Source organism: Myotis nattereri (assembly GCF_964212035.1).
Source record: "Myotis nattereri genome assembly, chromosome: 13".
NCBI lineage: Eukaryota > Metazoa > Chordata > Mammalia > Chiroptera > Vespertilionidae > Myotis > Myotis nattereri.
Window position 1 is genome coordinate 28,847,508 of NC_138088.1, and position 16,661 is coordinate 28,864,168.

The 16,661-nt window shown below is 37.6% G+C and overlaps 1 protein-coding gene and 2 pseudogenes across 3 annotated transcripts in view; 1 reads left to right on the top strand and 2 right to left on the bottom strand.

Annotated features, from left to right (window-relative positions):
• Window positions 1-1,508: 1,508 nt before the first annotated feature.
• Window positions 1,509-16,661, bottom strand: part of UBE2D1 (ubiquitin conjugating enzyme E2 D1) — a 34,519-nt gene continuing 19,366 nt past the window's right edge. The window contains exons 2-7 of the mRNA XM_081104807.1: window positions 13,180-13,243; window positions 13,055-13,086; window positions 10,718-10,795; window positions 9,311-9,416; window positions 4,212-4,305; window positions 1,509-3,523 (exon numbers count right to left, since the gene is read on the bottom strand). Of these exons, the coding sequence (XP_080960933.1) occupies window positions 3,478-3,523; window positions 4,212-4,305; window positions 9,311-9,416; window positions 10,718-10,795; window positions 13,055-13,086; window positions 13,180-13,243 (420 nt within the window). The 3' untranslated portion in view covers window positions 1,509-3,477. The remainder of the gene's footprint in view (window positions 3,524-4,211; window positions 4,306-9,310; window positions 9,417-10,717; window positions 10,796-13,054; window positions 13,087-13,179; window positions 13,244-16,661) is intronic.
• Window positions 4,560-6,131, bottom strand: LOC308528922 (mitochondrial import inner membrane translocase subunit TIM14-like; annotated as a pseudogene). The gene has a single exon. The product of its transcript is annotated as a mitochondrial import inner membrane translocase subunit TIM14-like (transcript).
• Window positions 13,531-13,943, top strand: LOC308529139 (phosphatidylinositol N-acetylglucosaminyltransferase subunit P-like; annotated as a pseudogene). The gene has a single exon. The product of its transcript is annotated as a phosphatidylinositol N-acetylglucosaminyltransferase subunit P-like (transcript).

The following is a 16,661-nucleotide window of genomic DNA, read 5'->3' on the forward strand; positions in this document are numbered from 1 at the left end:
GGAGTGATCACTTCATAAATTATTTAAATGTCTAATAACTGGGCTAAACATCTGAAAATAATATAGTAGTGTATATCAAACGTAATTGAAAAATAAAAACGTTATTTAAAAAAATACAGAACTGTGAGAGGGCAGGATCCTGTGAAACATCAATGACTGAATAATGTACAAAGATAAATGGATCATCCTACCTAATAGACAAACATGATAACTGACCGTACCTTTGCTACGCTTCCCATTGGCTAATCAGTGTGATATGCAAATTAACCACCGACAAAGATGGTGGCTAATTTGCATACTGCAGGCAGGGCAGGCCAGTGGGAGCCGCCATCTGGGCCCTGTGTGCTGCCTAAGCCCCACCCCCAGCCAGGACCCCTGTGTGCGGCCCTGGGTGGCAGAACGAATGGGCTGCCTAAGCCCTGCCGCCAGCCTGGACCCCCGTGTGAGGCCTTGGGCAGGCGGGACCCCCGTCTGTGGCCCTAGGCCGCGGCACTTGGCAGAGCGATTGGCGGGAGGAAGCCCTATTCTTGCAGGAATCCTCCTGCAATGGGCTTCTAGTTGTAATAATAAGAGCAATGAAAACAATATGTAGTACTGTTTTCTATCAAGTTTTTTTAAAAGTCACTCATAAATATTCTTAGGGTTGCCTTGTGTACTATTTATGTGTGTCTACTTAATACCTGTTGAACCTTTGAAATTGATCAGTAGTTGATTTAAAAAGAAAAATTTTATTTTCCCTAACAAAATTTATAGTAGGATGGGCAGTTGGGGTGGGGATGGGTGGGTAATTTAAAGCAAAAATTAGTAATATATGGTTTACATAGGCATGTGTAAAATCCATATTTCAGAAATCATATGCTTTGAAGATAGTTGGGGGACGAGGGTGAGGTTGCCCTTACAACCTGTCTTGCTGATTGAGTGTATGGGTCAATTACAATTTAACTATAGTTTCCTTTTTTTTTCTTTTCAATATATTTTTATTGATTTCAGAGAGGAAGGGAGAGGGAGAGATAGAGACATCAATGATGAGAGAGAATCATTGATCAGCTGCCTTCTGCACATCCCCTACTGGGGATTGAGCCTGCAACCCAGGCATGTGCCCTTGTCCAGAATCAAACCCAGGACCCTGTTCAGTATGCAGGCCGACGCTCTGTCCACTGAGCCAAACCAGCTAGGGCTTAACTATAGCTTTCAACTAGATCGCGAAGCATCCAGGACTTCGAGTAGGATCCTAAATCTCCAAAAGACTACTCATTTCCTTCACTCTAAGGAGGTCCTTCAGTTAATGGTTTGTCTGTGGAGGAAGGCCCCTGGCTTGGGGTTTACAGTTATAAACGTTAACTGGTGTACTCTTTGTTAGAATTAAGCAAAAGCAATGTACCAAATGGTGATTTGACTGATCATTATACCACCGATGAACTCTGAACATTTTAGTTAAGAACTTGTGCTCACTCCTCAGGAGTCTGGCTGTACCATTCAGATGTAAGCAAAGGCAAACAAGAGTTAGGCAAGTTTCAAAAACTTTAATAAAGAAAAAAAAAGACACTTCCAAAAATAAATGCCACACAAATGAAAGTTTATAAAAAAGTGTAAGATATTCATGAAACAAAATCCCTATCAAAATATCCTAAATACTAAAATCTAATGATTGAGTGTTCAAACTTTGGGAGAATGCAGCTTATAATAATATAACTGGGAGTGTTCTTCATAATATGCCTGTTTCAAGACATCACTTAATATAATTACTTTTAAACCTATATTTTCTTAAACATCCATTTCACAATTCATTTAAATATTTTACATTCATTTATAAAAACACACTTTCTAACAACGGGTTATTCTGTGTTTTAATAATAATGAACCATGGTAAAATACTTCAGTGATTTAAATGTCTTGCTAATGACTACATCCGTCACAGATTCTTGCACACTTATATAGCTACCGCATAATCAGAAGAGCTATCACTCTTCTTAAAAATGACACTCACCCAAGTTTAGTAAACATGCTAATAATTAGAGATGTATTTTTCCCAAGTTAAAATACTTTCAAGCTTTCTTTAATATCTGCAAAGATAACCTGCTTATTTAACTACTTTTTACTGGCAATTTATAAAGCCAGGAGAAGCATCATTTTAGAATTTTTGCCCTAATTTCTATAGTAAAAAAGAAAAAGAAAAAAAAAAGGATGCTCTTTTTCAAAGTGGATGGCACTAAAATTCTATTTTGGAAATTATAATTATAAAATGTGAAGAAATGCAATGTCAGTTACATCTAGAGTGGTATTTTAATGAATTAACCTACTTATTCTTCAGGTCTATACAGATTTTTCTTCAGTGTGGGTGACACTATCTTATACACACACATCTTAGTACTTCAGTAATTAATCCATTTTAGTTGTGATCCAAGACAAACCCTAACTTATTCTAAATTCTCTTCTATAACAAGGGACCAATCTATATCACCTTTAGACTGACAATTTAGTGAACAGATAAAAAGCTAAAGCAATAAAATTTATATAACTAATGGTGGTTAATTAGCCAAATCAACAGACCTTAGTCTCACAATTTGGAATTAATTTTCATGCAAAATTTAACAGAGTTTTGATCCTTTACTTATAAAGTATTATTTTATCTTTTTAAGTAATCAAGACAAGTAGTAGAAAAAGCGTTTTATTTATATGGAAAAGCTACATTAAGATCTGTAAAAGGTGTCATTATAATATTGCCTATACAGAAAAAAATTCAAATGTGAATAACAACAAATAAAAGTTACACATCTTCCTACTTAGCAGTGCAATTAATTCACATTGCAATAAAGTTAAGTCAAGTATAACAAAATCAAAACAAGTGTTTCTCCATAATCAGTATACTGAGAATTACAGTGTAAAGATCATTCAGGTTTAAGAAATCTGCAATTGATCTACACAGAAAACCCTAAGACAAGGGAGACAGACAGTTAATTCATTTAATTATCAGCTGTTCGGTTTTTTTCAATACTGTTCACAGGAAAAAAGTAATGGGTTGACATACATGTAAATAGAATATATTTAGTCTATACAGTAAAAAAATACAAATTATAAAGTGAGCTAACAAAGAATGAAATCTGAATAGATTTATAAAACTGACGACACAGACAACACATACAGTATTTCTCATGTAAAAACATCTAATTTCAGCAAAAAATAATTTGGTTACTTTTCAGATGTTTTGTAGATCTTGTAAGCTGAAGATGCAGATGTCCAAGTATCTTAAAATCCATAATAAATGTCTTTCTCAATGCATACAAAAAGACTTTCATCACAGTCTTAAGGGTATTTTTGGAAGTTTGTTTAGTCTTGCTTCAGAAATACATTTAAAATGGATAAAAATCAAAAGATTTCATGATACAATGAAACAGTAAACAGTGCTCAATTTACTGCTAATATTGAAAAAAACCTAGATTTTACAGTACTCTGGTATATATGAAATTTATTTTTATTTTACATTGCATATTTCTGAGTCCATTCTCTTGCGTGTCTGTTGTATCTGTAGGCATACAAAAGGGATATAGTAAAAACATACAAATTGAATCTTGTAGAAGATCTATCTACATAAAACAGTATACTCTACCCTCCCATGCTTACTTGCAGTAATCATACTTATACCAATTATTGGTTCAATGTGACTTCGCCTTATGCATAAATAAAACAGAAAACTTAAGTCAAATTTTTACCTGATGGATTTGTCTACAACCTACATGAAAACATACCTAAATTATAAATAACAAAATGAAAAAGAAAACAATTTATGGTAATAATCTATAAAAGGCAATGAGCATTATTTGTAAATTGCAAATGAATCAATGGTATCAGTAAGATGAAACAGCTTGAAAACTAGGTCAGTTTGGGTGGGTTAGGGATAACTTCTTTTCCTGGGAGATTAGGAATATAATATCCAACACTTCCCAATCACCAAATTCTTTCATTTTTAAATTTACTCCCTAGAATTATACATCATTCTTCCCTACCAAAAACATAACCCACTGTGCAAATACAGAAGGTGTACTATTAAAAAGTAAAGGATTGAACAGTATGTGAAAAAGAACAATATTTTACTTTGTAAAAAAACAGGGTTTAAAAAGAAAGGTTTACTACACTGGAAAGAAAAACAAAATCAATGTTAAGTATAATAAGCATAACTAAATGTACTTATTAAATATATTGGTAATACTTACTTTTCTTTGTCTGATTTATAGATTTGTGCAATATCTGGTACTAAGGGGTCATCTGGATTAGGATCACAAAGTAGAGAACATATGGACAATAAAACTATCGAAAAGAGAATACCATATTAGATAATGATCTTTCTTCTTTATACAATTACATATGTGGAAATAATTTCATTGAATATAGACAATTAACTTACAAAGAAAACAAAACATTAAATTACATTTTAGACTATAGCTGGTAGCAAGTATTTTTAATTTTTAAAATTATAAAATGACCGTATTGTATACATAATATGCAAAATTATAATTTTTAAAGATTTAAATTCTATTTGACTTTCTATTTATTTTAAAAATGTGGACCTCTAAAGTAGCTATTATAATCTTTAAACTCAAGTGTTTTCTACAAAAATATTTTGGTAACACACACATACCCCAAATGATACATAATAAAAAACTTTTCAGAATAGCATCCTAACTTTAGATGTCTCTTAGAGATACTTCTGTAGAGAAAACTGTCCATTTTATTCTATTTTAATACAGAAAATCTGTGTTCTAATCAATTCAAGGTAAATCAATCAAATTACAGTTAATAGTCCAAACCATTCGGACATTGTGCTCATGTACTTTTATACTCTGGCTTAGTGATATACAGTGTCCACAAAGAAGAAAGATTTGTAAGATTTTTCTCAACGACTCTTTTATTCCATGTATATTATTTGTATCGCATGCATGGAAAAACAATGTGAATAGTTACTCTGTAACTTGTATATTTTTAAATATAGATGAAAATTTTAAAAGTAGTTGTTTCTTGCCACATTACATCAAATACTAATACAAATAGCCACACACACACACACAAATCTAAGAATCTGAAAAAAGAGGGAACAAGACTGGTTCCTCTTTTGCCTCAACTGCATGCCACCACTTCTGAGGGGGTCCGTGGACTCTTTGGAACAGCCTTGCATCTTCAGCCTCCTCTACGATGCTCCCTTATCTTTTCCTATTCTTCAAATTCCACAGGTGAATGTAGAAAGCAAAGTTGATTCTTACATGACACGCAAAGTGGGTGCTAAGAGCGCTAATATTAAAACTAATATTTAATTTATCTTCCTTAGCTTCCATTGTATATTAAACCTAGGCTAATGTCTCCAAAAAGTTTCCAGATAAAAATCAAAATAAGACATATTTTAAAATAAGACATTAAAATAGCTGTATTTTAGGTAGCAGGTATAAGCTACCTTACAAAATGAGCAAGAGGCAAGTTCCTCATCTCCACAGGCCTGCTGCCCAGCCATAAGCCCTGATTTCACTATTATGCACGAAATCAAATGTTTTAAGATAAGTAAAACGGAATGTTGACACTCATTGTGTGATAACTGTGTGTCAGGTGCAGAGTGACCCTATATTATTATAATTCCCACTTTATAGATGAGGAAACTGAGGCCATTTGAAACTGTTACTGAAGACGGTTACCAGAAGGCATCAATACTAATTATTATTATTATTTTTTTAGTTTGTGCTAAATCATTTTTAAAATGTGTAGCTTCAGGACATTTATTATAAAAAGCTGTTTTCATATACATGACTAACAACTTAAAATTCACCATACATTTACTTCATTTTTTGGCTTGACCGTCTAGTAAATCTTTAGCTTCATTGATTTTGGCTGCTATATAAGGAGATCCTCCCTTGTCTGGGTGATTTAAAAGCATAATTCGTCAGTGAGCATCTCTTATTTTTCCTTTATTGGCAGTAGGGCTCTGTAATAGCCACCAGTGGAGGCAGATTTTGGTAGACTTTGAAAAACTTGTTTCACTTGAGGCTCCATATGCTTCATGGCTTGCAAAACATAACGGCCTGCAAATCCTGCAGCAGCAATGGTCAATCCAATTGCTATCACAGTACTGGCCATGGCTCCGGCTCGGCTCTCCTGCCTCCACCGAGAGCGCGGTTCATCCCAGCCTGAAAGGCCACGGCCACCAGCTCCCGGCCGCTACCAGAAAGCGAGGGCACCCAGAACACCCGGTAGCAGCCAATACTAATTATCCTATCTAATAAAAGAGAAACATGCAAGTTGACCGTATCTCAGATACACCCACAAGCCACACCCACCACCCAATCAGGAGTGGGTATGCAAATTAACCCAACAAAGATGACAGGTTAATTTGCATATGCAGGCACCCAGTGGCCTAGGTCCTGGGAACATCCTAAGGACCCAGGCAGCTCAGAGCCTGCAGGTCCCAGCATAGGCCCTGAGCGACCTTGGTCCCAGAACACCCCTGGCCACTCCTGGCCTACTGACCTTGGCGCCATGGGGGTGGGGCAGCAGAGGCTTGAGCAGTGTCAGAGAGGAGCGGAGGGCCCTGCCCAAGCCGCGGCAGAGGCTTGATCGGAGCTGGAGGGAATCCTACCCAAGCCCCGGCAGAGGCTAAAGCAGGGCCTGAGCAGAGGGGAGGGGAGGGAGGTGGTCTTGCCCAAGCCTTGGGCAGAGGCTTGAGCAGAGCTGAGGGGCCCTGCCTAAGCCGCACTGGAGGCTTGAGCAGTTGCGGAGATAGGGGATGTGCCAGCCTAGGCTTGCCAGCAGTCCTGCCTCTGCGGGTGAGCTGCAGGGGAAACACCTTTTCTGACAGTTCATTGGCTAAGCTCCCTGTACGCCACTGGTAATGCTCTTGGTAACTTGTAACAAGAATCCAAAAAGGTGATCTAGGGTTTTTCCACCTCACTCCTAGAGGAAAAAAAGAAGGTCTGCTGCTGGAGGGCTAAGAAATGTCATGTACTGCCCTAGCCAGTTTGGCTCAGTGGATAGAGCCTCAGCCTGCCCACCGCAGGGTCCGGGTTGATTCTGATCAAGGGCATGTACCTAGGTTGCAGGCTCCTCCCTGGCCGGGGCCCAGGTCAGGGCTCATGCAGGAAGCAACCAATCAAAGTGTCCCTCTCACATTGATGTTTCTCTCTGTCTTTCTCTCTCTTCCACATTCTCTAAAATTCAATGGAAACATATTCTCAGGTGAGGATTAAAAAAAAAGAAAAAGAAAGAAATGTCATATCCTATGAAAGAAACATCTTGAAAATGCCTAAAGAAAGTTGTCATTTTTTTCATGGTGAAGGGACTGGAGTCCGTGTTGATGAAAACACCTTGGCAGCTGCAGTGGCTGACAGTGGCTGCAGCAGCAGGGTGATAGGGCTAGCGCCTTCCCCTAATCAGCCAGGTCACCTCCCATGGAGGAAGGTCAGACCGCGGCTTAGGCCCACTTTCAGCGGGCCTAAGCCATCAGTAGGACATCCCCTGAGGGCTCCCAGTCTGTGAGAGGGGGCAGGCTGGGCTGAGGGGGAACCCCCACCCCCAGTGCACGAATTTCATGCAGCAGGCTCCTAGCTCTTTATAAAAAGCTACCAATATCAGAAGATAAATGTTCAACATCTGGCAGTCTGCCATTTCTTTTACCAGTATATGTGTAAGTGTTACCTGCTTATGCCAAATGAATTATATTTTCCGATACCATTCCAGGAAAGAACATATGAATTTGAGTAACCATTTGACATAGACTCTTTCCTACATCTAGTGCATAACAGCTACACTACCATGTGTAAGATTTTTTAAAGGACAATGGAATCCATCAACATTTTATACAAACATTTTAGGTCAGAAAAACTTCCATTTACAAATAACTAACTGACATAAAGGGCTATTATTAACCTAATACTTGAAAAAATTATGGTTGTAGACTCTGTTTCCTATAAACCTCATCACTTTTAAAAACAAGTCATATATTCAGATAGCATTTATTTCTTTTGTTTTAATTTTTAAATGACCATGGATCTCTCCGTGAATCCTTCAAGAGAAACAATTTTCTTGAATTTTATAAAAGGAAAATATACCAAGTTACTTCAGGGGCAGATGCTTCTAACTCAAAACAATATTTGCCAACTGTCAGGTGCTCTTCTGTTTAGAGAAACAAGACTTGAATTAAGAGGATTCACACAGCAAATAGTATTTGCTAAAAAAACAAAAAGGGCTTCAGATGTACCCATCTGATAATTTAGCAAAGAACAATGTTACAGATTACGTTAAGAATCTACATGGCGTATGTATTAGTCATTATGATAATGCTATTGATTACTCAAAGTTTAGAGCAGTGATTTTCAACTGGTATGCTGAAGAATTTTAAAACACACAATACCAGACTATTTAGTCAGGGGCACTGACATCTTTTTCCTTAGATTATCAAATAAAAAATGACAACAGCCAACACAACAATATGTTGTGTTGAATGAATCAAAATTATATGTATTTTTTCTCAGATCAGGAAAAATAATATTTTTTGGTGTGCCACAGGATTTTAATAATTAGTGTATGTGTATCGTAAGAGGAAAAACATTGAAAATCACTAGTTTAGAATAATGTTAGATGTACTGCATCATTCTAAAATGTGAAATATGTCTTAAATCATTTATTTTATCAACCTAATCTGATATTTCTTCTTAGATGAAAACAAATGTAAACCTTTAATCATTATGTCAGTAATTCCATTTAATAAATGGGACAATGGGCCCTAGAATCATATATTTACTTCTCTCTTCTTAAAGATAAGCTAAAACTAAAGGGTAAAATGTCGAGAGGCTTATCCCCAAATTTCTAGCTCTAACATTTTAAATTTCTCTTACTTCATCATTTAGATTTGCTTACCAACACCACCCCCACTAAATTAACTGTTAAAGGCTAAAGAGGCCTGGCTGGTGTTGCTCAGTGGTTGAGCATCAACCTATGAACCAGGAGGTCATGGTTTGATTCCTAGTCAGGGCACATGCCTGGGTTGTGAGCTTGATTCCCAGTAGGGGGCATGCAGGAGGCAGCCAATCAATGACTCTCTCTCATCACTGATGTTTTCATCTCTTTCTCCCTCTCCCTTCCTCTCTGAAATAAATAAAAACATATAAAAAAAGCTAAAAAGAATACATATAAGAGCTATGAAAGCAAAGCAAAATCAAAGCAGGATAAAACACAGTAGATTGTTTTGTTTTTGTTAAACTTTGGGCCTTAGATACTTCTGTATTTTTCCTGTTTCGCTATTATCAGTTGTCATATATCTGATAAATGTAATTACCTTTTGATACAGTCAGAGCTGGTGACCATTGTGACCTCAGGATATCAAGACAAATACTTCCATTACTGTTTATGTTTGGATGATAAATTTTTGTTGTGAAAGCAATCTAAATATAACACAAAACAAAATAAAAATGTGACAATCCATGAACAATGAGCAAAACAGAGCCAACTTACTCTAGGGTAAAATGTCTTTAAATTCTAGCACCCTAGTAGAGAAATGTATTCAACACAAATTGAAAGAACATCCACTTTGTGTGCACAAAGTTTTAGCTACTAGGCATGTGAAAGCAGATAAAGTAAGTTTTCCCACTCCCTCGCTTCCCGCACCGCTCTCCCCCGCCACCTCCAGCAAGAACCTGAGAAATATTTTGGAGAGTGCAGTATGAGAGCTGATATCACTGCTGAGTAGTAGCTGAAGTAATTAACCATGGCTTTGATGATCCCCCAAAGTAATCCTTTTCTTCATTTGCTTATCAAGGATACCTGGAAGTGAGACTAGGGTCTAAAAATAGGGTGCTGACCCTGTTCTGGGGGAAAGTGGAGGGGCCTGAGTTTGTAACCTGTCCTAAGAAATCCACCAGGAATCCTAATCTCCCACAAGACTTTTTGTTATACCGTTTCATGTGTATATAATGCTATTCAGGTATTTTTAAAAATCTAAAATAATTATTTGCTCTTCCTCTCCGGAGCACACTGGCGCCTTTCCCTGGCCCTTCCGCCTCCCCCAGGTGTGTTACATCTGCCTTTCTCTCTCCTAAGCTCCACGGGCCGTCTTTTGCTCCTGTAACTTGTTTCCCAAGCCTATGCAGCCTGGCTGGCTCACTTCTACTACCTGTGTAAATTTTCTAAATAAGCTTCTCTTATAATTTGAAAAAATTAAAATAAATTGAAATAATTGTTTCCTGAATGACAGAAGTTGTTAATGATTTTCTCCCTCCTGATATCCCCATCATTTGTTCCCTCTTTAGATCTAATTTAAATTAAATTGAATAAGAACATGTTTTTATCCCTCCCACCACACTAAATAAAAGGCCTGTGGTCTTATTTACTTTTGTACTCTCCAATGTCACAGAACATGGTAAGTGTTCAATAAATGCTTGTTGAATACTTAAAACTGAAAAAAAAAGTCAACTTTGGAAAGATAATTCCCTAAATGAAAAAGTCTGATTCCTGACCATAAAACCCAAACTACAGAGATCTAATGAAGAGGAAAAGAAAGGAACCTAGTTTACAGCATAACAGACACTGCCTTTTGTTTTACAAACATAATACAATTGTTTGAGTAAGAAACATACTTTAGACTCAGTAGTTTTACAGAACAGTTGAACACGCTAACCTGTCTTGGACATAATAAAAATGTCTCTGGCTATACCCCTTTTGTCATCAATCACAAAAATAAAAATACCTTTGGTGGTTTAAAAGGATAGTCTGTTGGAAAATGTACAGTGAGAAAGAAGACTCCGCCTTGATATGCGCTATCAGGCTGAAATCACAAAACATTTGCATCAGTGTTCGATTATTACATTCATTTAATAACCTCAAATGATCCCCCTCCCCACCAAGATATGTCAGTTTGAAAAACATGCCATCATTTTGTCAAAAGTTCAAATCATTTACCTTAAAAACAGACTTTCTTTTGCACGTATGAAGGAGGATTTTCCAATTATCATGTCAACATCATAGAGTTAAAGCAAATAAAAAATAGGACACACACACAGTTGTGTGACTTGCCCAATCAAATCTGTTTACGAGTATAGATTTTTAAATATCAGTATACACACAAGACTGCTGTAAGAAAATAATAATTTTCTGTGGCAGTAATCAGTATGAAAAAAAGGGCTGGGGCTAGTATTTACCTTCTAATTTATGAAACTTAAGTCCTAATAGTCCTCCAAGGGGCAAGAATGGAGATGAGCCCAGTCGTGTGGCTCAGTAGTTGAGTGTCAACCTATGAACCAGGAGGTCATGGTTCCTGGGTCAGGGCACATGCCTGGGGTTGAGGGCTCGATCCCCAGTGTGGGGCGTGCAGGAAGCAGCCGATCAATGATTCTCTCTCATCACCAATGTTTCTATCTCTCTCTCCTCTCCCTTCCTCTCTGAAATCAACAAAAATATATTAAGAAAAAAAAATAATGGAGATGAACTGAAGAGAACAAGTTATGAAAAGGATAGGCTAAGGAACAGCATTACACAATTTAGACTGCAAATCTTCACTCAATAATAATTTGTAAAATAATGTGAAAAGGTTCCAAAGAAAACTAATAAATTCAATATTCATGAAATTATCAAATTAGGAATCAACAAGAAGAATCTACATTTGGCCAGGAATGTTTATGGCAATTAGAAAATATGCTACAAGCGAGGGAAAAAAGATACTTTTTTTTAAAAGGTAGCAAACAATAGCTAATATTTTATTTTAATTCCCTTATATTTAATTAAATTAATCATGTTATACTAACATTTTGGTTATAATAGCAAGCCTATCATTACTTCTTCCTTAATTTCTGCATATATATTAGAGGACTGCACTGTATAATTATTCTTACTACATGTATTGCTTAATTCTAGATCATAAAAAATAATAAGGAATGTAGAAAACATAAGTACATTACAATTGACAGTCATGGTCTGCTTAGATTTTCAAGTAATATGACAGAATAACATGTTTACATTACTAAAATAAAGGGACTATGAGTAACATAATTACAACCATTTGCTACATGTAATTCACCTAAGAAATATTTTTGAAGGGCTATAATTCAAGTGGTAAGAACGGGTCTTTCAAAGATAGTATTTTGAAGGTTCTTAGTAAGCAATGGAAAACAAACAACCAGATTCTTAAACGTTGTTTAAATAAATATGCTGCATTTTACCCTTTAAAAAAGGCAAACCTAACAATTTAGCAACTGAGATACTTGCCCAGTACTCCTTCTCTGAAAAATCAGTAATTGTTTTTTTTTTTTAAGTTAAAGACAAGATAAAGCTCTTTGGGGGGAAGAGAAGAGAGAAAGATGTTCATGGAAACATGTTACTATGTTTCCCGGAAGGCATCTTTGAGCTATCAGTGCCCATTCTTATGCAATCAGATTTTTGCTCATAGAAAGGAAAGCCTCTTTCTAGTCATAACTGCCTCTTGGATGTAGAAACAAATAATCTTAACAAAAGCAGTTAAGTGTTGAGAAAGCCATTCATAAAATAGCAGGTAATTTTGACTTCAGGATAATCCAAGAAGACTGAAAGCAGCAATCTCATGAGGTGGCAAAGACAGACCCACTACAGTATTTTATCAGTTCTCTCTCACAAATAGGAAGTGATAAAACTTAGCGCAAACTGGTATTTGTTACTTGTAGTGATTCATTACTGGGTTACTCACACTTACTTCTGACCTACTAAACCTGTTGATGTGGGAATAATTATGCTTAGTTCTGAACCACTGTTTTTTTGTGTTAAAAAAAAAAAAAAAGACAAGGAAACACACAGCCTGGTTACAAACTGTGGGTGATCCAGAACTATACGTAACTGATCAAGGATTTGGCAACGGAAAACACACGACAATGATCCTACAAGTATTCGCCATCAGTGCTGTAGACAATTACCATAAACCCTGTGATTACATTTTGCTTCCTGGGTGATTCAGATACAAGAAAATTCAACCTGAGCCACAACTATTTGATCAAAGGTGAAACGGCAAGAATTAAGTATGGCTGAGGGGACTAATTTCATATATAGGAATCATACTTACAGGTCCCATAATAGTTGCTTGCCAGTGGAACACTGAAACAAATAAAGGAGTTTTGGAGTTATTAACAAATGTTGGAACCTGTATTATTAACTGTAGCAAAATGCTAGCAATAAAGCAAAGCTTACAGTCGTCTCCCACAGGTCCGGCGGAGCAGTGAGCGGGTGGGTCACGCTGTAGATCACTTAATTCCTGAAGCGAAACAAAATAGTTAAGGTTAATTCTTTTCCAGTGAAACAGCGTAATAATCCATGAAGACACAAATTATCAACCTCACTATACAACCAGCTTAGGCACCTAGTTCAATTCAAAATATAAAAACAAACTGTGGCCTAAGCCCGGGGCGGGGGGGTGGGGGTGGGGGGAGCCGTGGTCACTGAACCTCCCGCTCAGTGTTTCCTCTCTCGCCCCTGGGCTCCGGGGTTGGGGGTCCGTGCCTGCGCAGGGTCTCCACACTGATGACCTAAAGTCACAGAGAAATGGTGGAAAATTCACCGTCCCATTCCCAGAAAGATTAAGTTATGGCTTTGTTCTTTTCTTAAGCTCCGAATTTGGCTTCATACTATATCTCGTATGGGCTTTTATTCCCGAATCTTGGCCAAATTCCTTAGGTTGAACCTACTGGCCTCTAAAGTATTGGGCAGTTGCACTGCCCATCTACCTCCTTATTACTGTAGTAATCAGTCATGTACTCTTATTTGGAGTAAATATGATGAGTACCTGGCCACAACTCCATTCAAACAATCACACATAACTATGCCAAAAATTAAGAGCAGAAGAAATACCAAAAGAGGCCATCCCAGCATTAAGAGATATTCCTATCAGTGAAGTAAACCAAATGTTCTATCTAACAGTCAAAGAACTTTACATAAAAGTATATAGATTAACATAATTTCTTATAATTTTTGATATATTTTTGAAATATGTTGAAAATGTTAAGCTGAACTTCTCTTAGACTAAGTTCCATTAATACTGTAAATGTTCTCAAATATTAGTTATTAATGGACAGAATAAACAAAACATTGCATTAGCATAAAAAAGACAACAAAATGTACTCTGTCACTCATGGGAAGAAGAGTAATTCATGACACAGCTCCAAACCTTGAAAAGATTAAATGGATTAAAATAGTTCTTTAATGAGTATCTACTATAGGCAAGGTAATTTATATAAGTACTAGGTATATAATCTATATGAAATAGGTCTTACTTCAACAGGTTTGTAATCTAATATGGGAGAATGAAGGCTCACACAGAGATGGCTATTAAAGGAACAACCCACAAGTTAAATGAAAAGAAGGCCACATTTTGAAGCCTAGCACACTGATTCATACTCTCTTTTTTGCCATCCAGGAAGCAAAGGAAGGACCATGGAGATAGCACAGCTTTAGGTCGGCCAGTCCTGGATTGGCATTCCAGTTTTACCACAACTAGCTCTATGACCTTGGAGAAATCACCTCATTCCTTTACCTTCAGTTGGGGAGGAACTGATCACCTCCAAGTACAAAAAGCATATATACATTATAAAGAACTATGCATTATGCCCAGCCGGCGCGGCTCAGTGGTTGAGCATCCACCTATGAACCAGGAGGTCACGGTTTGATTCCCGGTCAGGGCACATGCCCGGGTTGTGAGCTTGATTCCCAGTAGGGCTTGCAGGAGGCAGCCAATCAATGATTCTCTCTCATCATTGATGTTTTTACCTCTCTCTCCCTCTCCCTTCTTCTCTGAAATAAGATAAAATAAACATTTTTTTTTTTTAAAAAAAGAACTATACATTAGGACGGAAGAACCTAATTTAATTTGGAAGATCAAGGAAGAGGGACCGAAGCTGAAATCTAACCGAGTGGGAGTTTGGGGAGAAATGAGGTAGAGTGGCATCAAATGAGGCTGAAAGTAGGCAGAGGCCAGGTATAAACTGAGAACAGTATACCCATGTTAAGGACTTGGGGTTCTATACCAGTGCACTGGGAAGGGTTTTAAGCAATGGCATGATCTGATTTAAAAGATGGCTCTAGCAGTCTAAGTACCTGAATGGATTAGAGACGGGAAAGAGTAGAAACTACAAGATTAGCTACTACAGGCAAGGAAAATAGGGGCTTGGACTGGAGAAGTGGCAACAAGATGAAAGTGGAGGGATCTGAGATACTCTGAAGGACCTACCTACCAGAGGGTGTGATGATGAATTAATTACATGTGCAGAGTAAGCAGAGAGGTCACAGATACATAGGACGGTCAGGGGCAGCTAGCATGCACTCGATGTTTTGTTGTCCTCACGATCAATCCTCAGAGGTGGGTGTGATAACGCTCCCCACGTTACAGATGAGGAGCACGGTGACTCGCTCCACCGTGTGTTCACAACACCGGTCTGTACGGGGTGGAACTGGGATTCAAACCCTGGAGGCCGAACTTGTGGCTTTTTAGTTCACAAATGTACTAATGTAGATGCCGTTTTCTGAGGTGAGGGAACACTAGAAGACAAGCTGACTTGGAAAGTAGACACAGAATCTGTGACTCCGGAGACAGCAAGGGAAATTTTATAGGACTGGAGCATAAAACAATACTGGGCTAGAAACTGGACAATCACTGTCTATACCTGGTATTTAAACCCATGGGGAAGATGTAAACATTTTCTTGGGAACACATGTAAAACAAATACAGTGGGGCCCTGACTTAGGAGTGTCCCGACTATTTTTTGCATTGAGTTGACAGAGTAATTTGAGTTAACGAGCTCCTTAATGAGCTCGGTCTTGGAACGAATTAAACTCGTAAGTCAAGGCCCCACTGTACTGCATTTGGTCAAATCTAACATGCCACCATAAGTCACATCCTTATTTTAGGCACCAATAATTAAGGAGGAATGCTGTCAATTAATTTTACGATAAGATGCATAAGGATTCTACTTAAAATAAAAATGATGTGCGCCTTAGAATCATTCCAAGATGGTGATTATTGCAGCGAGTTTAGCATTTTTATAGAGACAAACAAGAGGAGGAGGTGGTAGGGACAGGCTTTCCGGAGAAAGTGATAGGAGCTAAGTAACTGAGCCAAGTGCAAACTCAGGTCTCCCTCTTCCAAGTCCTCCAGCCCACTTGGGTACTTTCATTTTTGGTTTCCTTGCTGTGGTTTCCACAGCTGGTCAGTGCTTCTCTTCCCAGCAAGAATTAACTAGCAGAGTTAGCAGCTCCTTCCGTCCAGGTATAGTTAAGCAATAAAGAGGAAGATTTCAGTCTCTGATTTCGCAATAGTGGTTAAGAAGCAAGGCTGTGAAGTTCAAGTCCAGGTCACACACTTGCAGCGTGACCTTAGGCAAAACATTTCCCCCCCCTCTCCTAATCTCAGTTTTCTTTCCTGTAAGGGACACTGCTGCTTTCATCCGTCGTTTCTATGACCAACAAGTGAAATGACACATGTAAAGTGTATAGCAGTCTCTGGCACACAGGAAGCATTCAAATAAATGTTAAAATAATGTAAAATTGGTAAGAACCATCCAATTCTCTTGAAGCAGACTATAACTATTTAACTAGTTTAAATGATTGGGGGAGGAGCAGTTCCCAAGTCACAGCCCCATTTTAGAAGGACTGTGCTTTATTTAAGTTTTCTAATTTGGGCT